Genomic DNA, 22,226 nt, shown 5'->3' with positions numbered 1-22,226 from the left:
TTTAGGCCTATAGGACAATGTTTTGCGATAAACGTGTTGTAAAAATGTATGCATATTTCAATTAATATGACATTGCCTTCCTGTATTTCACAATCAATCATCATTGTTACATATAAATTGATGCCAAAAGGTCAGTGAAGACTAAGGATCTAATAAAACATGTTCTTCACGCGCCCGCGCCACTGGTACATGATGGGAAGACCCGACGCAAAACAAAGACGAATGTCAAAACAATATAAAGCTTATTTCCACTTAATTTGATTTATCTTGTTACCAGATCAATAAATATAGTAACACTGCAAAAAAAAAGGACCAGGCGACGTCTCTGAAGCTAAACGATGTATTACCAAATAGAATGCTGCAAGCCTCTTATCGAAGGAAATGTGCCACTTAAAGGCGCTGCATGGTCAATCCACTATCTGCATTGGCTGTGCAGCATTTACGGTGATACGGCCTCTGCAGAAGTCAGGTCATTCATACTTCTTGGGCTTTATGGAGCAGCGCATAGCTGTTGTGAAGGAAGTTGTCAAGGAAGTGAGTTTGTGTTTATACAGGACCTCCCGGCCCCACCTACCATCAACCAATCACATAGAGCCTTCGGCATTGTTGCAGAATTTGGGAGGCGCACAACAATATGGTAGGGAGCTCAATTTGGCCTCTGCGTGGCTCCGCAATTCCGTCACATATCCATACAGCGCCTCCATACAGCGCCTCCGACAACATTTTCAGATCAAGCATAAATTGGCTTTTAGAATTGATGCTCTGGCGCCCAGGCACCACATTTTACTTGATGAACTGGCTGTTAAAAGCCGATTAACCCCACCTTAAGAACGGAACGGATCTTATTGACTATCCTTGCAAAGACGATTTCATCACCATTGTTTATTTACCCTACTTTCAAATGTTCCTCTTAAACCAACAGTTACCCTGATTGTCTTTTAAGAAGGGCTGAGGCGCACTTGCATGTCAGAGGTCTTCTCAACTTAGTTCATGATTTAGCTGGAAGACTCAAAATACTACTATGCTTTGCAAGTGTTTTTTTTCAGCAAGATAATTTGTTCTATAGGCCTATTATCTTCAACAAATGTTTATACAAGTAGCCTTCTACAGATATGTCAAAAAGGGTCTCAAGAGGATTACCAAAGTGAACTAAGACCTGCAAGTCATGGCATATCACTTCATTCGACCAACTGTCGAATTGTGCAGTTGCCACAAAAGTCTATGATTTCTGGACTCTGCTCAGCGAGAGAAACAAACGAAAACAGTGCCTCAAGCTGTCACATTTCCAAGTTCATTAAACTGGTGCTACATTACATTTGGAGTCATTTGCAAGGTGCACATTCATTTTCCTTATACAAGCTCATGCATATGGAGGACATGTTTAAGATTTGGCGCAGTAATGCAATTTCGTGAGTAATTGAATCCAGTAATTAATTTGTTCTGCCTACCTGATCAAATGGAAATACTGTCGTCGCGCCCAAGGATTACTACTTCCGCTCTAACATCTCCCCTAATTGCCTAATAGCATTGCAGCGAAAATTCTGCTTGCATTAAGACACTTTCACATTAGCCAGCGTGATTGGAAATGTGATGACAACACGATATCAACAAATTAAGGCTTCAGTCGCCTAAATGTCGCAGGAGCACCACTTGTACTCTCACAGATTTTAATACCAACAATTACAGCCAATTTAGGGCGGAATTAGCAGATAGCCCTGTTATATCCCCCGCCTCAGCGATCCGCTCAAAATGACTAACTAAGAAAAGATAGTATAGGAAACTAACTAGCCTAGGGATTACTACAACAGGCTACTGTTGCACAAAAAAATAAATAATGCCATTTAGAGTAGTAAATGTTAGTTTTCTGTCGTCTATGTGGGAATGCCAACAGCAGTCCCACAGATGTTAGGAGTAATTAAAAAGTCTAAGTAAGATAGGCTACATGTAGAAAGTGAAACGTTATCATTTCTTAATCATTGGTGTTGCCTAGTAATGGCGTATACCTTGTTAGAAACAGTTGATGTTTATAAATAGGCTATAAATTGCACCACAGGTTACGTGACATATATAATAGTCTAATGGCTTAAAATAGTAGGATATATGTTTATACTCAAATTTGACTGGAAAATGGGCCAATGGAAGCAAGTTAGACTGAGGCGCGGGAACAACTGCAGGACTTCCGTGGGAAGGCTTTTTCAGCACCATGGCGAACGACCCTCCCTCTTCGTCATCACCATGATTAATCCATACAAAACTAATTCCTTGCTCCGCCCCACTGGCGTGCTATTGGCTGATTACAAATCAATTTCACAATTTACCACAGTCGCTCCCCTTGGATAAATAGTAGGCTAATTTACCTCCCACTGGCACTGAATAAATAGTAGTCTAATCTGCCTGGCACCACTCACTGTCTGCCACACAGACGACAATTCCTGCGTTTGAGACTGACGAGACGGGCAAGAAGTTTAGTGCTACCCTTCCCTGGTTTGTTAGGGTGCGCATAGCATCAACACCACACGGACTCAATTTTTAAAGTGTTTTCAGAGATATAAAATGAATCTGAACTACACATCCCCAATGCCTCAGATGCCAGCCCAGAGGTCAACGTCGTTCTTCATCGAAGATATTTTATTACACAAACCCAAGCCTCTGAGAGAGGTCTTCCACTCGCCGTTCTCAAGCTCTCTGGCGTCCCGAATGCCTCTCCTAGAATATGGATACCCACTGATGCCCACTCCGATACTAGCGCATCACCCGCACCATCCTCTACAAAAGCTGGACCATCACCAGTATTTCTTTACGTCTGGTAAGTCAACGAAGGCACTGGACTGGTAAATGCATTCACGATGCAGTCAGAGAGTGCAATGACAGTTAAGACATTAACGTTGACATTCCGTTAGGCCTATAAAGATTTAATTCCAAATGGGTCTTTTATAATGTTGGTGCATGCATCATTTCAATTTTAGTAGCCCATTACACCTAATAGCCTGACAAAACGATGGAATTGTCTCCGGCGTTGTACAACAGGTGCATCTGCCTTTCGCGCGTAAACATTGGTGCAAAAAAACGTTTTCGAATAAATCCAACTCAATCAGAACAAAAACAATTTATACTCCATTATATAATGATTGGCTAAATATAACGAGGCCTAAGGTAATAGTGTGAAGAAATTGCATGGAGTAAAACGCTTTAAAGCCTGATTTAAATAGGCCTTTTGATTTTCCCACATGCCTAGAGTTTGACATCTCATTTAACTTAACAAATGTATATGTTAATATCATTTTATTAAATATTGTGTTGAATTAAATTTTGAATGCAATATTTATTTCACAGGGATGCAAATGCCGGCTTTATTTCAGCATCATCCAGAGTTACCGGGCAAACATTGCAGACGCAGGAAGGCGAGAACGGTTTTCTCGGATTCTCAACTATCTGGTCTTGAAAAGAGATTTGAGATACAACGGTACCTATCCACGCCAGAACGAGTGGAGTTGGCAACAGCGTTAAGTCTCTCGGAAACCCAGGTAAGAATTCACACAATCAACATAGCCTTCGGGATGGTCGCATTGTGCTGCAAAGCAAGTTTATTAAATATTCCACCTTTGTCACACAGGTGAAAACATGGTTTCAAAACAGAAGGATGAAGCATAAAAAGCAACTGAGGAAAACACAAGACGACCAGAAAAATCCGAATGACTTAGATAGATCCATGGATAACGCAAGTGAGAGTGAACTCAACGAAAAAAATACAGATGATGTTAACAGTGGAATCGAGCCGAACTCGTACATTTTGGAAAATGAGGACGATGTTGATATCGAGGATGACATTTGCTCGCCAGAACCTTCACTATAGAGCAAGTGGCAAGTTGTTTTAAAAACAAATAACCATGACCCATTGTAAATGTAAATATTGAATTGTGTCTTTTCCATATGAAATTATATATAGCTTTTTTAAACAAATCAATGATAATAATGCAAAGTAGTATTTATTCAAGGGTATGCGTAATATCTCACTACACATTCATTTTAGGCTCTGTCTATATTTATGTTTTCCGTGACTGTAAAATGCATCATATCAAACAACTGTACATACAAAATATAATCTGAAGCAATGTTCATTATTAGGAAATTATTAATAATATTATTATTAGTATGACTATTATTATCTTTGAATCAAAAGTCAAACAAAAACCAGACACCTTAATTTTAAGATTTTTTAAAAAATGTTTAAAGCCACAAGTTGAATATTTTGCGAGAAAATCTTTGAGAAAAATTTGTATATAACTACTTTGATAAACAAAATCGACATCTCAATTGCAGCATGTCACATTTTTAACCTATTTTTTGCACTTTCGTTCAGGTGGTCTAATGAAAGATGTTGCAGCATATGCCCTTTGAAGTGTTATTGCTTTACTATTAAAACGTGCATGATAACCAGAGCAAATTGTTTATTTAGCCTGTACCATTTCTCGTTTACGTTAGTTGGTTTTATTATTAGGCTAAGGGATTAAAGTTTCATTTTCCTCTAAACTTGGATGAATTGACCAATGTTTCAATTTAATGCAAGTTAATACTTTATTAGTTCGTTATTAATCAATAATTATATCTTTATAGGACACTGGAGATTTAACTAGAACATATATTTTTATTTAATTGAAATAGTTTTATAGGAATACTCATACTTTTGAAAAGCAATTTTAGCCAATGACCTCTTTTGTACTTCAATAATAATAGCATCTTCATTTTAATTAATTATGGTTATAATATTTTTAAGGAGCCTATTATTTTGAATAGGCCTATCCACATTAATAGCTTCCGTATCTAGAGAAGTGATCAGTTGTAATAGCTTTTTACTAACATAACCCACCTATTAAAGAACCAGGAGCCATTTAGCTGTGGAGGTAATGTGAATCCGAGGCTGCCTGTTTTAAGTTGCTCATGCGGTTGTAAACCTTGGTAGGTGGGACCCCGCTGAGTGAGGAATACAAGAAAGACTTCCCCACACTAGAACAAATAGTTGTTACATGCAACTTGGAGGAAGCTATTCATAAACATTCTCATGACTTTTATTCAACTTGAGGTATTCTGCCACTGGATCACCAAATGTCTTAGGAAGAGCAGAAAGAGAAGACGTGCACCACTGACTCAAGCAGTCGACTCAAAACAACATGGGCCCCTCACAAATTGCGTTCAATGCTAAGCTAAATGGGGATATTTGGACAGATATTTAAGTCAAATAATGTGTGCATAATGTTGTTGACATCAAAAGTAAACCAACCCATCGTTGGTCTTTGCCTCTCCGTGGTAGAATATTACCCGAAAGTTGTTGCCAAAATCGCTGGCGTAGTAAAATGGTCTACCAGCTCCAACCAAACTAAATTTGACACTCAAGTCAACTGATTTGTTCAGATAATTAAAAAATGTAACGAATGTTGTAAAACAGATAAATGTTCTGGAAGTATGGAAAGAATGCAGGGTAAAATAAAGTAATTCAGTATAGCCTAGAAATTCAGTCACCTCTTGCAATTCAGTCACCTCTTGCAATACAACTGCCACACCTGAAAACAATATGCATTGATTATTTAAATATTCTCCACCTGTGTCAATCAGCCATCACTTAATTGCTTGGCCAATCAACAGAGACACTAACAGAAAACGATTTGGACAAATAACAGTTGGGGGTTTAAATTACAACATTGAAAACAGTGTCCATGACTTGGTGAAAGTAACTCCATAACACACCCATTTTTTATTTTCTCTGAATATGATCAAAATCAGTTAGTACACATTGTTAAAATATACTCACGTTAGATAATACTCATCAGTAGCATGCAAACACACAAATTTGACATTTGAGAAACATGGATGAATGTCTAATTCTGATGTGAGACTGAGAGCTGGAAGCAGCACTACCCTTTAGGCCTACAGGTGAGCAAGTACGCAAATTTCTTCTGCAATGGCAATGAGTGCAAAAACAAGGGCAGATTTTTATTTAAGTATCATCTCTAGTAGAAAAATACTTTCTTATTAATTTTCCTTTCAGATAATGAGTATTCACTATTTGCTTTTAACTCAACCCCCGAGAAACAAACACCCACACACCAAAGGGTTGGAAACACACACACACACACCAAGGAGTTGGAAGGCAGGGTCTGCCATGGTGCGCCCCTGGAGCAGATTACGGGTTAAGTGCCTTACTCAAGGGTACAATGGCAGGAGCTGGCACGCCACTTGCCACCAGATTTTCTTATCAGAATTGGGATTCGATCCGGCAACCCTCCAGTTCCTGACCCATCTCTCTAACCTCTAGGCGACCTGGTACTTTCCATGTGGGCCACTTCATCTGGAATGCCCTTTAAAAGCATGCACGCATGCACTCACACACACATGCACACACCGTATGCATGCACGCACACACGCACAGGCCAAAATCATCAATACCAGCTATTGTTGAATTATTGAGTCATTTAAATGTGCACCACAAGGCAGCTCTCCATTCATTTGGAAGGTTTAAATTAACAGGCACATCCAAACAGGATATGCAGCACTCTCCCACCCTTTGAAAAGCAATTCATGTCGTTTTCAAAAGATAATGCGGATTGACTGAGAAAATAAAAAGCGTTGAAGAGAATAGGCCGTGCGGAAGGTGATCAATTAAAAGATTAAGCGTTTTGCAACACATGGATGCATCTGCATTTGGACCTAATAGTGGGGCCATCAGCTCATTTTCAGGGGCCTGCCGCCTACTCACATCAAAGCATGCACGTCTGCCCCGGTTATTCCAATCGGCAGAAAGGGATGCTAATTTAGCCCCCTTCATGTGTGGTGGTGAGAGACTCCTTCAATTAACTATATTTCTATGGCAAAAGAGAGTTGGTCTGGATAGGCAGTGTTTCTCATTAGGTCCGGTATTTATTATTACCCCCACACATCTGAGGCTTTAACACTAAAAACACAGTGCATCAAAGACGCCATGATGGGTTAAATGGAGACTATAATCTAATTAAAATATTACATAGGAGTAAATAGCTCTTTGATAATGATCTGACGGTTCTATTAAATAAATGGGGGGCGCTTGAGATTTTGTTTTATTGGGGGGGAATTATCACTTTAAACTACAGAGAACTAGTTTACAAACCCTAATCAGGTGGCCTTCAAAGGGTCATCTTTGTTTGACCCATTTGTATCTGTGAAGTAGAGACTGGGGGATACAGGGAGAAACTAATCAGGCATGGAACAAAAAGAGCAGATTATTTCAGATTAACAGCAGCAACCAGGTGCGTGAGAGGGTGAAAGGGGACAAATTGGAAATGTGGATAAAATGCCAAAGAGCGAATTACCAACTCGTACCCCCCAAAAATGAGACAATATAGCAGAGTACCGGAAGCGTTTTGATTTAATGACATATTGTTGAATTTACAGAGGATGTTTCAATGTCAAGTGCAATCAAAACAACAGAGAAAAACAGGTGGAGTACACTGTAGTTTCCCAAAAAATTGACCATTAGGTCTTTACCAATGGTCTACCCACAGTATTTTTACTCAGTTGCCTACTCCTTGTCATCAAACAACCTACACAAAGCTTTAGGTGTACATGTTCTCTCAGATTGTAATATTGCACTATTATGTGTGGTATTGTACTAATATGTGTAATATTGTACTACAACAACAAACCATATGTGTTATGTCTGAATTGACTTGAGCAGCTGTACTGTATTAGACATTTTCAGGTCATGTGCACTCAGGTCATGACTCATGAGCAATTGTAAGGTTAAGAATTTTAGCAGAGAGATATTCAAGTAATTGAAGAATCATCAATAGCCAGAGCATGATTTATCTGAAATGTGTACAAACTATTTGCATATTTTTCAAACATCAATATATTACCTTATTATCAACTGCAAGCTAAAAAATCCACTTGGTTTGGGATTACAGTACTATGTTGCCTATAGTGTAAATTATGGTATGGTACTGAATAAGTACCATGTTTACCTATGAGTTTAAGTGCATCAAATCATATGAAGAAACACGTAAGCTATGTTTAACAGCATCACTAGTTGTAAAAAAAACTTTCATACAGTAAATGCTTATGTCATCAACCACAAACAGACAGACTACGCTGTAACACCTCAAACTGCAGTTATAGACACAAGCATTAATGAAGGATTGCTGCACGAATCCCCTGCTTATTCCTCCATATTGTCTATGTAGTCCATATGCTGAGTTTCTTCAAAAGTCGAACAGCCATGTCAGCTTTAAGGGTGACTCCAGTTGGGTGACTCCAGTGTGCTGTAAAGTGAATGGGCCGGTGCTGTGTCAGATGGCATGCACCACATTGAAGCGGGCCACAGTCTGTTTCTCCTGCTCGTGCCGTTTCCTCAGGGCCTCCACTGTGGCCAGCTGGGATAGGTCGAGGCCCTCCCGGAGGCGAGTGTTGCCCCTAAGGGCCGCCTGGGCTCTCTCTGGCTCTCTGGTCTTGGGCTGCTGGGCCTGGGGCACTACCTTGGGCCTCAGGATGCTCCTGGCGTACTCCAGGGCCTTAAATCCAATGGAAATAAAAGGTACAATTTTATTTAACACTGACAGGTATAATGAGATTAATATAATACCGTTATAATGCATTGTAAGACTTTCTATGAACATGTATGATGCTCTTATAATTTCCCATATCATCCCTCCTAACTAAATCACTGCCACCTTGAGTCAATAAAACATTTGCTATAAACATATAAGATAACAAAGACTCACGCTTACAAGTAATAAACAAGTAATAAAGCATTAGGCTTTAAGTAAAGTTTTACAGAAATATAGTTTGGAGATAGAGAGGGGCAGGTACAACTGCAAGAACTGGGGGGGAAAACTATGCTTTCAAATGGCCGATTGAACTTGGGGATCCAACTTTGTGACAGAATGTTGATGTGTCTTTAATTGATCTCAGTCTCGCAATCAAGTGACATTTCAGTGCATGGTGATTCATTTGTTATCTGTAAATAACAAAATGGCGACTGGAAGTGCAATACAGACAATTTTCCTAAATGAGCCTATTGTTTCCCAGAGGATGCAGTAAGCTCATACATTGTTTAGAATTGTCTCCTATTATCTGAGAGACAAAGATACCTAACATTGTGTGATGGAGCTGACAGATAATGATGATGGACAAATTGACTGAGGAAACCGGGGGGAGATGGATGCACTTGAAGCGATGTACTCTCTCTCGCTCTTTTTTCTCTCTCTTTCCTTCTTTCTCTCTCTTTGTCGCCGTCATTCCACCTCTGACTCTCCCTCCCCCTCTCTCTCTCTGATTCTCTTTCTGTTTCTGATTCTCTCTGTCTCTTTCTCTGTTACCTTCCTCCTAGGAACCATGTTGTCCTTGTTGTTGCTGCCCACTGCGTTCCTGGCGGCTGGCAGAAAGGGAATCCTACTTATCTTCTTGTTCTGCTCGCGGATCACATTTGAATACAGCTTCTGTCGTCTCATTTTCTCGGCCTGAGCCACGTTGTGAATGAACAGAGAAAGAGAGGGAGATTACAAAAGAGTGGGTTTAATTAACTGAGCCATTTCTCCCTTAAGGCCCTATTCTCTTTGTGTATACCTCGGCGGAGCCTCTCCACACCGCCCGACAAAACCAAATACAACAAACCATTCAGCAGGCCTATCAACATTTACACATATCATTCACTAATAGGGCCGACCCTAGAGACAGAGACGGCCTCAATCTAGTGCAAATTGGCCATACATGCTCACTTTTTACTCTCAGGGATTAACAAAAGATACATCAGACCCCAAATACCATTCAACCTTCCAGGGCTACTCTCATTTGCTTTGTGATTCCAATTGAATCTGTTCAGAACAAGACAAGTCTTTAATGAGAAACAGGGACAGAGGGGCGGGATATAATGGAAGCACAAAGAGGCCATTGAAGATCATCAGCTGAATAAAATGAACCGGGTAAATGGATTTATGAAGCATCTAATCATTACTGTTGTCTGTTTGAGACCTACATTCCTTTTTTTTAACAAACACTTTAAAAAAAGTTAAGATTTAAGATTGCTGAATAAAAAAAGGCTCCCGAGTGGCGCAAGGCACTGCATCTCAGTACAAGAGGTGTCATTACAGTCCCTGGTTCGAATCCAGGCTGTAGCACACCCGGCTGTGATTGGGAGTCCCATAGGGCGGCGCACAATTGGCCCAGCCTCATCCATGTTGGGTCATTGTAAACAAGAATTTGTTCTTAACTGACTTGCCTAGTTAAATAAAGTAAAGCATATGGTACAGAATTGCTGGAAGCCATAGGAACATATTATTATTTGGTATGACAATTGATTTTAAGGTAGGCAGAGGCACTTACTGTAATTTCTGTGGTGGTGTAATCAGGCCCAAGGCCTCCAAGATAAACGTCCTGCTTCAGCTGCTTATAGTCCTTCAGGGTGTAGGCCTAGGACAATACACACACACACACACGCTACATATTATTAGATAATATTTATTATTAAGGCATGGAATGACATACACACACATTAAACTTTATACGGAAATGATGCCTACCTAAGTACAGAAATATCTATATTTTGCCTTTAAACAGGTTGTTGATAAGTGCCTGTATGTTTGGGTCTTTTGATATTAAGGGGTGTTTGTATTGCACCCTGGGGAGTGGAGTCCCAGGGACAGGTTGACAGAGAGATTCTCTCTTCTAGGCAGAGAGACGAGGAAGCACCTTAATCCGCAATGTATTTCTGAGGTGCACTCGAGCAGCAATCCACAAACTGCCCCGGACAATAGGGGACTAATCATTCCAGATCGGACTGGCTCCTTTTAGGGGCTTAGACCACTTTGGAATTAGCCATTGGTCATGGAGATGGCTTCCTGTTGAGTTTTTTTCTTTCTTTTCAACCCCCTCCCATCTGCTTTCACATTTTTTGATACCCTCCACATTGGGGTGTTTACAAATCTACCCTGTAATCTTGTCAGACATGATGGGGAACATGGCAAAGTGGGGATATAGGAAGAGGAAAGGGGCAGGGGAAAGGCTAGTGGGGATACGGGGAAGGAAAGGGGCAGGGGAGAGGCTAGTGGGGATACAGAGAGAGGAAAGGGGCAGAGTATTTGGTATTTTGGGTATTTCGTCCCCTTGGAATGAGCGCAACCAAAACAAAACTCATCTCCAAAATGGAATAATGTGCAGTCAAAATAAATTGTGAGCCAGGGCAACACATTGGCTAAAGGCAAAGCACAAAACTCACTGACCGGCCACCCTTGAGAGACGATCAGCAACCAAGTTGTCCTTCCAACGGACATGTCTGGTTTCCAGGGGAAACGCCTGCAATAGCCGTAGTAACTTTCCTCTCGTTAGGAAAGTTACCACCTCACTGCAGAGCTTCTCTCTCTTTTAAGGGTTCACTCGGTAGGCATGTTGTTAGATTTTATTCACTATGGGGAAAGGGCCTGAAAAGCGAGCCTGCAACGGTGACCCCAGAACGGGCAACAAAACCAGAACTTGGTCACCCACATCGAAAGTGCAGTTTTGGGCATTCCGATTGTACCAAATTTTCATTTTTGTTTGTACCCTCTCCAGATTCTCACTGGCAAACTCACAGTCGAGATGCAATCTGTATCAAAAAGCGCTAACGCGCTCCAACAGATTTGTTTTTGTTTTTAACGTGTCGCCCTGCAACAACAACTCTCTCAGCAAACTCAAAGGACCACTGACATGATGTCCAAACAGCACAAGAGGGACCTCTTCATCCCAGTCTTCCTCAAACTCAAAGCAGTAAGCTCTCAACATAGACTTAAAGGTCTGATGAAATCTCTCAAGAGCACCTTGAGACTCTGGGTGGTAGGCACTAGAGGGGCAATGGGTTACACCCAACTGTTGTAGCATTTGCTGGAATACCTTTGACATGAAATTCGAACCTTGGTCCGACTGCACTGCGGAAGTCCAAACGTTGAACATTTTTCGCCAGGTCCTTAACAATACTGGGAACTGTGATTTTCCTTAATGGAATGGCCTCAAGGAAATGAGTGTCAGCACACATTATGGTTAAGAGAAACTGGTTACCACTCTTGGCTTTGGGCAAAGGACCAACACAGAGTACCAGAATCCTGCTGAAAGGTTTGTCAAAAGCAGGAAGAGGCTGCAAAGGTGCAACCGGTAGAGCATGGTTCGGTTTACCCATCCCCTGGCAAACACGACAGGATTTACAGTAAGCCAGATGGCCTGCCATGCTACCATCGTGAGCCAGCCTCAGTATCTCTTGTCGAAGCGTAACTGGAACGACAATTTGAGATACACTAGGCCAATCGTTTTGCCTGAAGTGGCGCAAGAACGCCATTTCCTCATTAAAACACCATCTCTGTCAAAGCAACCCACACAAACTTAATCAAACTCCTCCATTGGATGCATCTCAGCAAAAAGAGGGGAGAGGGAAACATCTTTAATCTGTTCTGCAATCTGCTGCTTCCTAGACAACCCTCTCTTCCTTCAGCGATCCTACAAACTCACTTATCTTTTGGAGTTTTCAAAGGAGAGGTCAACTCAGGAGGTTTAGCTAAATCAGGATCACCCATAAATGTCTCGGACAAATCAACCATGGTAGGATCGCTGACATTCTCCTCCACACTAGACTTGCTCCCGGTGACTTTCTTAGACATAGCACGTGTAACAGCAGGGATCACTCTAGGGTAAGTCCATGGCTTTTTTTATTAGCCTGTGTGTTTATGCATCTTTCAAAAATGATTCCACCAATCTTATAACCCCTCTAGGTGGATGTCAGTGACAGAAACGCTACCACAAAAGTGTATTTTGAACACTCAAATATTTGGGCACAGCAGAGCTTCAGAGAGGTGACTAGAGCGACTACCATACTCATGGGAAACAAAATCCCATTACGTTCCACTGCAAAAATGTCTCTCAAACAGAAGGTGGAACTAACAAAGATTCACTAACCAACAAACAAATCGAAGGGTTCTAAAAGACACCCACCATGGGGCCCACTAAATTTGCCCAAAAAGAGGCAAACAAAAGAAAAAACTACACCAAACGTAAAGACAGGAAGCAAACCAAAAAGATGGCATAAAACGAAATCAGGGAAATCAGATAAAGAATTGTTTGTCTAGAAATCAAAATTGGGAAATCCATTTAAATATGTTAACCCTCCGCATCTATCAAGAACACTGGAGCACTGGGCCAGCCACTCTTAAATAGCACCAGGGACAGCACAGGTGCAACACCGTCCCACCTTTCCACTCAAGTCCAACATCAAAACATAAATGGAAAAGCCAAAGCCTGTAACAGTAATAACGTGATAAAAGTAATTTTCTCAGATTAATTGGTACCTTAAAAATAATCAGTAGAATATCTATTTAAGTTACCTACTAAATAAAAATAGTAGGCTACGGTATAACATTAACTGAGTGTTTTGTCTTAGAAAGCGAATGTCTACTACTGTATGTGGATGTCTCTAGTCTGTGCTACACTACCTTATGGGAGCAGGGCAGACTTTCTCTGTTCCTCAATGGGACACACCTGCAGGGCTCAAAATGGCCAACGACAGAGGCCGTCATTGCATGTAAATGTATGTCTTTAGCCGCCCCTTGCCTCCCTCTCCCTTTAATTCACCTTATTCTCTTACACGTCTCAAAATGGTTGTTTTACCTCATCTCAATGCTATTAAGTGCATCTTACAGGCATTAGACAATTAACCTGATGTTTTGCGTTCGTTGCCACTAAGGGGCACCTCCTTTAATCGTTCCGTTTGTAAAGGAGAACGTGAGAATGTCATCTCTGCCGTCAAAGAACATTGTTTGTGCGACTTGTGCGATGCTGATTAGGTAAATGGCTGTCAAATAATTAGCCCGTTAACTGTATTGAGAAAGGTAACCATGCCCTGGCTTGTTAGTGTGGCAATTAAAGATTAACACACATATAGTGTGCTAAAGTTAACACACACAGGTGCACACACACAGGTGCACACACACAGGTGCACACACACAGGTGCACACACACAACACAACACACACACACACACACACACACACACACACACACACACACACACACACACACACACACACACACACACACACACACACACACACACACACACCTTGTAAATTACTCTCTCTTTCAGTTGTTTCTCTCTCCTCATCTGTGCCAGGTAGGCCTCAGAGCTGCTTCTCTGCATGGAGGTGAATATCTGTGCAGCTCTGTCACGGCCTAGCTCAGGGTCTCCCGTCGTTCTTTTACCTATAGGGGGCAGCACTGTGTAGGAGCTGGAGGAGTATTTTGTCTCGGCGGTGTAAGTAGACCTGTGACTATCCTCATCATACTGCAGGACAATGTGGTTTTCACGCTGCAATGGGGCGTTCTCCTGGTGCCAGAGATGCGGTGGTTCTCTGCTGCCCTGGCAGAGAGGGGGCATCCCTGGGAAGCCCTGACTGCTGCGAGAGCCCCGACCTGGGCTCAGTGGAGACACATCAGCCTGTGGAATCAAAGCTAGCTGTAATGAACCGTGGTCTTGGGGACAGGGGTGAGGGCCTGGGTGGGAGTAAGGGTTTACCGGGATGGTGTTCCTAAGCGGTACATTGGCGTTAGGGCTGTACCCATCTATAGACTGTGGCTTCCTTTGGGGGCTGGGGCCGCTAAAGGGCTTGGGTATGGTGAGAACGGCGTCCTGGTGATTGCAGTGCATAAAAGCGAGGAGCTTGGACGAAGTGTTGATGTTGAGGTGGACGGTGGGGGACTGTGTTAAGGGGATGCATTGGGGCTGGTGTGGCTGGGTGTCCAGTATGCTAGACTGGGAATCTGTGTCACTGAGTGCCTGTAGGTGGGGTGAGTGCTGGGGTTGGTGGTGGGGGTGGGAGTGAGCCTGGGTCCTGGCTGCAGGTCTGGTGGTATCGGTGGGGGGGCTCAGGTAGCAGTCTCTTGGCCTGGCTTTGACCCCCTGAGCCAGGAGTCTCTTCTCACTGGGGGGTTTGGGATTCACTCTCTGCTGAGCTTGCTTTTCTTTGGAGATCTGAGTTACCTGTGAGTAGGGGTTGGAAATAACAGAACTCACATTTGGAATAACAGCAACCAATAGGCTGACAGCAATATGATCAACTCAACACTGACAATAAGGAAAACAAAAGATACAAGTTCAATATCAATGATGTAGGTAATGGAGGTCAAACAAGTTGTGAAAATCAGGACTTCCTGCATTGGTTAAAATATACTAACACTTGATTGATGAGTCCCGTGTAATACATCTAACAAGGATGCTATTTAACAAAGGAAAATAGGGTAGTAACCAAATATTTAAGAGCAGGAGGATGCCAATGTACTGGAAATGTTCTTTCATTGACAAGATATCATATGAAATACGCTTTGGAAAAAGACATCAGAATGTACTTCCCATGATTGAGAAACACCAAAAAAATACACTTAAAATGTTTATTATAAAACATAAAATTCTCAATTTGTGAACAACCTAAGTGTGACCTGTTCCTTAACTCAACGTATCAGTGGGACGATGGCTGGAAGATTTTACCCACAATGTGGAAGAAATGCCCTTCTTTCCTTAGCTTTGTGGCTATTGTCATGGCCAGAGAGGGCCTTTCATGTTATGTTGGAGATTCTCCTAGCATGGCCCTCCCAAATTATTCTGCAGGGCTCCGAGGCAATGTGTCTCAGCATCTATTGCCTCTGATTTAGCAAACACCAACTTTCCCTCATTCTAATGGGAAAATATTTACACTCCTCCCCTCTACCAAGGCAACATTAGGGTGACCGCTCAAGTGCTCAAAATAATGATGTTTCTCCATTGCCTTCGCTTTTTCCTGTCTGTAGAGGCTTCAGTTTCAGGACAGTTTTTGGGCGAGGGCCCTATAATGCCTCGACAACTCTATCAGACATAGATTAGGTCTGTTGCAGGGGGTAAAATTAAAATCCCAGGTGACAGTAGTGAACCCAATGTGCAGGCATTTTCATCTTGAGCAGAAAGCCCCTCGCTAGCAGTTATGCGTTATAAGGCAATTGGGCAAAAACACACAGGAGAAAATGAATGAGATCATAACATGAAAAGGAGTGGAGAGGGTCCCACCTTGAGTTGCTGGGTTTTCTGGAGCCACCTCAGCTCCGGGTCTGAATTGTCCCCTTGGCTTTCCTCCTCCTGGTTCCCACCAATGGTAATCTCATCTGTAGTATTGCAAACCTTTGCATAGAAAAAGAGAAAACAAATAAAAGGAGAGTGGAGCAAAAAGTGTCATTCAAAATGAAAGAGCTGCTCATGGAAGAGATTGAAAGACTTCAGGAAAATGTTGCTAAAAGCTGAGTCTGCTGTCTAACACTTGTATGAAAGCCTACATCGTTTGCATAAGAGGAAAGCAAATTGGAGGTAAATATTTCACAGCACAATTAACTGAGTTAAACAATGACAGTCCAGTCAGGTGCACAATACTCAAAACTGCCCAATATATACAGTGCCTTCAGAAAGTATTCAGACCCCTTGAGTTTTTCCACATTTTGTTATTCTAAAATTGATTAAATTGTTTTTTTCCCACTCATCAGGTTTAAGTACGGGCTCTGACTGGGCCACTCAAGGACATTCAAAGACTTGTCCCGAAGCCACTCCTGCGTTGTCTTGGCTGTGTGCTTAGGGTCGTTCTCCTGTTGGAAGGTGAACCTTCGCCCCAGTCTGAGGTCCTGAGCGCTCTGGAGCAGGTTTTCATCAAGGATCTCTATGAACTTTGCTCCATTCATCTTTGCCTTGATCCTGACTTTATATAGACAGGTGTGTGCCTTTCCAAATCATGTCCAATTAATTGAATTTACCACAGGTGGACTCCAATCAAGTTGTAGAAACATCTCAAGGATGATCAATGGAAACCGGATGCACCTGAGCTCAATTTCGAGTCTCATAACAAAGGGTCTGAAAACTTATGCAACTAAGATATTTATGCTTTTATTTGTAATAAATTTGCAAACATTTTGAAAAACCTGTTTTCGCTTTGTCATTATAGGGTATTGTATGTAAATTGCTGAGGATTTTTTATTTATTTAATCCATTTTAGAATAAGGCATAACAAAATGTGGAAAAAGTCAAGGAGTCAGAATACTTTCCCAAAGGCACTGTATCTTATTTTCCCCAAATAATGTCAAAAACAGTCAAAAAAAAAATATTATTTTGAGAGGAGGCATTTTGAGGACAATAAACTGCAGGCTTAAAAAAAGATAGTACTGATGTTTCCTCTAACCACCAAAACTACTCTGCTCTGTCAAATCTGTAGCATAGGTGTAACCTATATTTTTTTCAAGTAACCTGCCTAACAATCAATTCCCTCACGTTTTGGCCTAAGCTCCACAAGCCCTCACATCCATTCTCTTTCATTTTGTACTGTAATGCACCGTTTTTGAGAGAGAAATGTATTCAGCTAATGTCGTAATGAAAATCATTTAGTTAACTTGGGTCCCTCACTGCGTCCTGAGGACAATCTGAGAGGATCAATGGTATTGACAGGCTGAGGAGTTCCTCGTTAAATGCCACTAATTCTGGGAGAGTGAATAGGCGAAGGTCAGAGAGAGTGAGTGGATGGAGTTGTAATATATCCATCAATAAGTGTGGCGTCAAACTGTTCTGTCTATCTGCTGAAAGGCCAGGTATGCGGGGAGCTGGGCTGATAACCCAATGCAGTGTCCTCCCTATCTGGGCAAGAAGGCACACATATGATAGCTAAGCGGCGGCAAAAGCAGAGCCGGTGTTGCAGTAAAAAGCTAATGAAAGAAGTAACTCAATTATATACTATTTTGGTAAGAAGACTGACATTTTAGAATTACTATCATGGTGGGATTTGGTGCATGTGATGTTATGGCCTATTCAGCAAAAAAAAATGGCTGCCAAAAAATGTAAATACGTTTTATGAGTAGTAGCCTAACTTCTCAATGTGAAACTAGGGAAAACTAGGCCTATATCGTATCATTACCATTCCAATGTCAAATGTCAGAATAACTGTTCCGCTTAAATGCTGACATTTGAGGGGTGGTTTTGTAACTAAGTTAGGTGTTGATTATTTGGCACATAGAACTCAAGGTGATCCTGACAGTGTCCAAATCATATCATTAGGAATTAGAATACTAGAATGGACATGAACCTTCTTATGATGGGATAAAGGTTAGCCATTTTGGTCAAGGAGTTGGTCAATCATGGTTTGCCAGTGCTGTGATAAGTTATTGTGTAAAATAATGAATTTCAAGAATTGATCTGCACTGTATGTTTGTTAGCTAGCCATCTAGCCAGCCAGTTTTAGAGAAATGATTCCATAGATGTTTCTAATTAACTGCCAATATGCCAACATTCCATTCAAATAATGCAGTCACTCCACAGCCATACACTGTCTGAAATCAGTTGATGATAGGACTTAGACAAGTTGTAAATGCAACAAGTACTGATATTGTATCATATAATAGCACTTACATATTTCCAAGAAAACAAAAATGTTTGGCCTGTTTACATATATTGTAGAGGATATTTATACAGAAAATTGGTGAAAACCCTGTACAAACTATTTATAATTATATGGCAATATTTTAGGTTGACAATAAATCTATTAAACAATTTCTGATATATCACATGCCTTACTTTTATTTTCCTGCATAAGTAAAATCAAGACGATGCCTCTACTGCCATTAATTCCAATTAGACTGGTATGGATTTCTCCCTGACCAATATGGCTGCCATTTTCATACCATTCTGGAACTTTAAGGATTTATGACATAGCCCCTCTAGTAATGTAATAGGGCTGTCTAATGGTCCAGGTGTTGTCCTGTGTGTCCCCAAGCCTGACACTGGTGGAGCAGCAGCTGTTTTGTGTGTAGATCAGTAACAGGTGTCAATGACTCCACCAATGACAGTATCCACCCACCCACCTCTCAATCCCCAGCTTTCCCATGGCAAGACAGGACCACAACCTCTGCCCGTGCCCCCTGACACTGCCTTTTGTCACCCATTATAAAAATCCCAATCAATTGGAGCCAAATGATCTAAGCCAAATTGCATTTTGAGCATTGTAAGCTGTGTAATATCTATTCTGCTAAATTGGGGCCCGTAATTGCCCTCCTCTTGGTGAGACGAGCCACAACAAAGTCCAGGCAATTGGGCATGCCATTTTACCTTGAGCCGCCCAGGAAACATCAGTTTTTGCAATGAAGACTTCAAAGGGCCGCGGATCTTGGATTGCTATTTGGTTGCTATTGTGGCCAGGCTCAGGCAATCTTGATTAGGTGTTTACACTGAGGTAGGCTATACAGTGGCTGCGAGCCCCCGGGAAGCTTTGGTCTAAAACTATTAAGAGATTGTACATTATGTCCCATGGCTTTGAAGTGAGGGCCTGAGAGACAGGCTAGGGACTCAGCGGGCTGAGTGCAATAGCTGAAGATTGCTGCTGCTACTTCTGTCTTTATCAAAGGGGACCACTGCTGGAGCCCATCGTTGCTCCTGACACTCGCCGGCTACAAAGTTGCCGCATTACAAGATTGTGTACATTTTAATAACACTGCTAATTATGCAAGTTGGTTTCAGACAGACTTGTCTGTCAAAAATCAAATGGGGCCTTTTAAAGAGAGCATAAAGAGCATGGTTAGCTTGGCTTGGATAATGATGGCGGTGAAACTGATGCGATTTGTCTAGGGAATTGGCCTCTTTTGAAGGACATTGTGGAGAAAAAGAAGGAAATGCACAATATGCAGCAGAAAAATCATATCAGAAAAGAATGAGTAGGCCCGGTAATCATTATATAATGACTTGTGCTTGTTCTGCTGTTTGAAGATTGAGCCTCCATCTGCGCCAATAGGTTATCCTTATACAAATTATACAACAACTAAACCTTATACAAATGTTCTAAGAATGTTGGACTGCTTAATTTCATGGTGCTGGATTGCATCAAGGAGGCGGTAACACAAACTAGCCTGATCATTCTCAAACGAATGCACTAAAATACAATTTAGCCTACACTGCATGCAAATTGGTGACTGGAATCTTTATCCACAATGTCACCCGTCGAGTAAAATATGTTGTGTGGTTAGTAGTAGTAGCAATGAGAAAACAACACGCTAAGTCAAAGGAGACTGGCAAAACAGACGGTTTAGGGGAGGGAGAAGGCCTGGCTCTGTTTACATGCCACAATGCTAACGGCTCTTGACTATGCTAATCTGGATGATACAAGACATTGTGACAGGCCTAGGGGCTCAGATGAGTAGATGGTAGATGGGGGAAAAGGGTTTAGTGATATAGCTACACGGGGAAGCATACAGTGTACCCCAGCACAGAGGGAGCAGGCTACCGTCCTCAGCCAATTATGCGTCTGTGCCAGGTGCAGGGGGATATCTAAAAGGCTATTGGTAACCATGCCTCTCTGATCTTAATAGCTACTGTTGTACAGATCAACTCATAATAGGCACTAGATAGGCAGACATGGCTCCCTTTCCCTTCTCAGAGTGGATAGCAAATGAAAACGGCATTGCTCCTGCCAAATTAATTTTCCAGACTAGGTCAGAGATCGCTGCTGCATATTCTGTAGTTTCCATGTGAGTCGACAAATAAATGAGATAATCATATCTTGGATGATAAAAATGGACAGGCATCAGTCTGGTTCGATAGAAAAATGTAGCCTATTACTTTCTTTTATTTAAAACGATATAAGGAGGAACTAGGAAGATATGTTAAAATATTATGATTAAGGAAAGGAAGCCTATAATCTGACTCATATTTGCCATTGAGAGGATTCAAAAGATAACATAAATTTGAAGCAGATCATTTAGACTGGCAACATTTTTAATATATAGGAACACAATTGATACGTTTAGAGAAGGCTTTCCCCCAAAAAATTCTGACACTCCTCACATCAGAAGAGTGTGAATACTAAGGCATCTATGTTGGATCATGTAATGTTAAGACACCGTCTAGCTCTAGCCTTTATTTCAACAGCCAATTGCTGTTGTCGCCTGAACGAAAGTCTGTTTTCTCATATGAGAAAACAGACTTTCGTTCAGGCGACAACAGCAATTGGCTGTTGAAATAAAGGCTAGAGCTAGACGGTGTGACATATACATGGCATATACATGACATAAACATGGCTAGAGCTAGACGGTATGACATATACAGTGCCTTGCAAAAGTTTTCATACCCCTTGGATTTCTTCACATTTTGTGTTACAAAGTGGGATTAAATGGATTTAATTGTATTTTTTTGTCAACAATCTACTCAAAATACTGTAATGTCAAAGGGTAAGAAAAATACTAACATTATTTTAAAGATTAGTTGAATCTGTGCTTGAAATTCAATACTTGACTGAGGGACCTTACAGATATTGCATGTATGGGGGATAGAGGAATCATGCCAACCTCTATTATTTCACACAGAGTAAGTCCATGTAACTTATTATGTGATTTGTTAGGCCAAATTTTACTCCTGAACTAATGTAGGCTTGCCTGAACAAAGGGGCTGAATACTTATGCAACGACTATATTTTAGTTATCTAATATGCATTAATCTAAAAAATTACCTTATTTTTCTTCCCCTTTGACATTACAGTATTTTGAGTAGAGTTTGACAAAAAATGACAATTAAATAAGTTTTAATTCCACTTTGTAACACAATAAAATGTGAAGAAATCCAAGGGGTATGAATACTTTCGCAAGGCACTGTAAATGTTTTCTGCATTTGAAAACCAGCTACAAAAATTATTTCACATATCCTTATTTATTTCAGTGAGGTGCTATAGAAGTACTCTGTAATACTTCTAACTTCTTCGTCTGCATTGTAAATGCCAATCTCACCTTAATATGACGATTTTTAAAAAGGAAGTGTATGGACGTTAACAAGACTGAATATTGACTCAGCACATGTAAATCACCTCTCTCCAGAGACGTTGGGCAGAATTTAAAGTCAATATTATGGCATTACAAAACACATCACAGGCAGCATCATAGGTATTAAATACCAGCAACTCAATAAATAAAACACCAAGACAGCCCTCTCCCATACCATATACTGTACACCTAACCCCAAGAATAAAAAAACAACTAAAAAGTGTCCAGCCCATATGTACAATTCCACAGTAAAAAGGCCTTATACTCACTGCATGAGTAGTGTAGATGAGTTAGCTGACAACATCACAAAAACGATGTGCACGCTTCAATGGGGCAGAAGTCAGCATGTTGTGATTCTGGATGGCGAGATTGCTAGCAAGAATGACAAG

At 41.2% G+C, this 22,226-nt stretch overlaps 2 protein-coding genes across 2 annotated transcripts in view; one reads left to right on the top strand and one right to left on the bottom strand.

The window, feature by feature from the left end:
* The first annotated feature begins 1,099 nt into the window (after positions 1-1,099).
* Positions 1,100-4,153, top strand: LOC111951138 (brain-specific homeobox protein homolog). The gene is made up of 3 exons (XM_023969169.2): positions 1,100-2,806; positions 3,334-3,524; positions 3,614-4,153. The coding sequence occupies exons 1-3, from the start codon at positions 2,554-2,556 to the stop codon at positions 3,851-3,853; spliced, it is 684 nt and encodes a 227-aa protein (XP_023824937.1). The 5' UTR covers positions 1,100-2,553; the 3' UTR covers positions 3,854-4,153.
* Positions 4,154-7,386: 3,233 nt separating this feature from the next.
* Positions 7,387-22,226, bottom strand: part of jhy (junctional cadherin complex regulator) — a 36,063-nt gene continuing 21,223 nt past the window's right edge. The window contains exons 3-7 of the mRNA XM_023967519.1: positions 16,076-16,186; positions 14,102-15,019; positions 10,348-10,434; positions 9,345-9,485; positions 7,387-8,537 (exon numbers count right to left, since the gene is read on the bottom strand). Coding sequence (XP_023823287.1) covers positions 8,316-8,537; positions 9,345-9,485; positions 10,348-10,434; positions 14,102-15,019; positions 16,076-16,186 — 1,479 coding nt within the window. The 3' untranslated portion in view covers positions 7,387-8,315. The remainder of the gene's footprint in view (positions 8,538-9,344; positions 9,486-10,347; positions 10,435-14,101; positions 15,020-16,075; positions 16,187-22,226) is intronic.

The sequence above is a fragment of the Salvelinus sp. IW2-2015 genome, linkage group LG23, assembly GCF_002910315.2.
Source record: "Salvelinus sp. IW2-2015 linkage group LG23, ASM291031v2, whole genome shotgun sequence".
In the NCBI taxonomy this organism is placed as follows: Eukaryota; Metazoa; Chordata; class Actinopteri; order Salmoniformes; family Salmonidae; genus Salvelinus; species Salvelinus sp. IW2-2015.
Note: the sequence above shows the minus strand (reverse complement) of the source record. Positions and strands in the feature narration are given on the sequence as shown.

Coding starts and splice junctions, on each gene's coding strand:
- LOC111951138 (XM_023969169.2), top strand. CDS start 2,554: ATGAATCTGAACTACACATCCCCAATGCCTCAGATGCCAGCCCAGAGG. Junction 2,807..3,333: donor CCAGTATTTCTTTACGTCTG/GTAAGTCAACGA, acceptor TTTATTTCACAG/GGATGCAAATGCCGGCTTTA. Junction 3,525..3,613: donor TAAGTCTCTCGGAAACCCAG/GTAAGAATTCAC, acceptor TTTGTCACACAG/GTGAAAACATGGTTTCAAAA.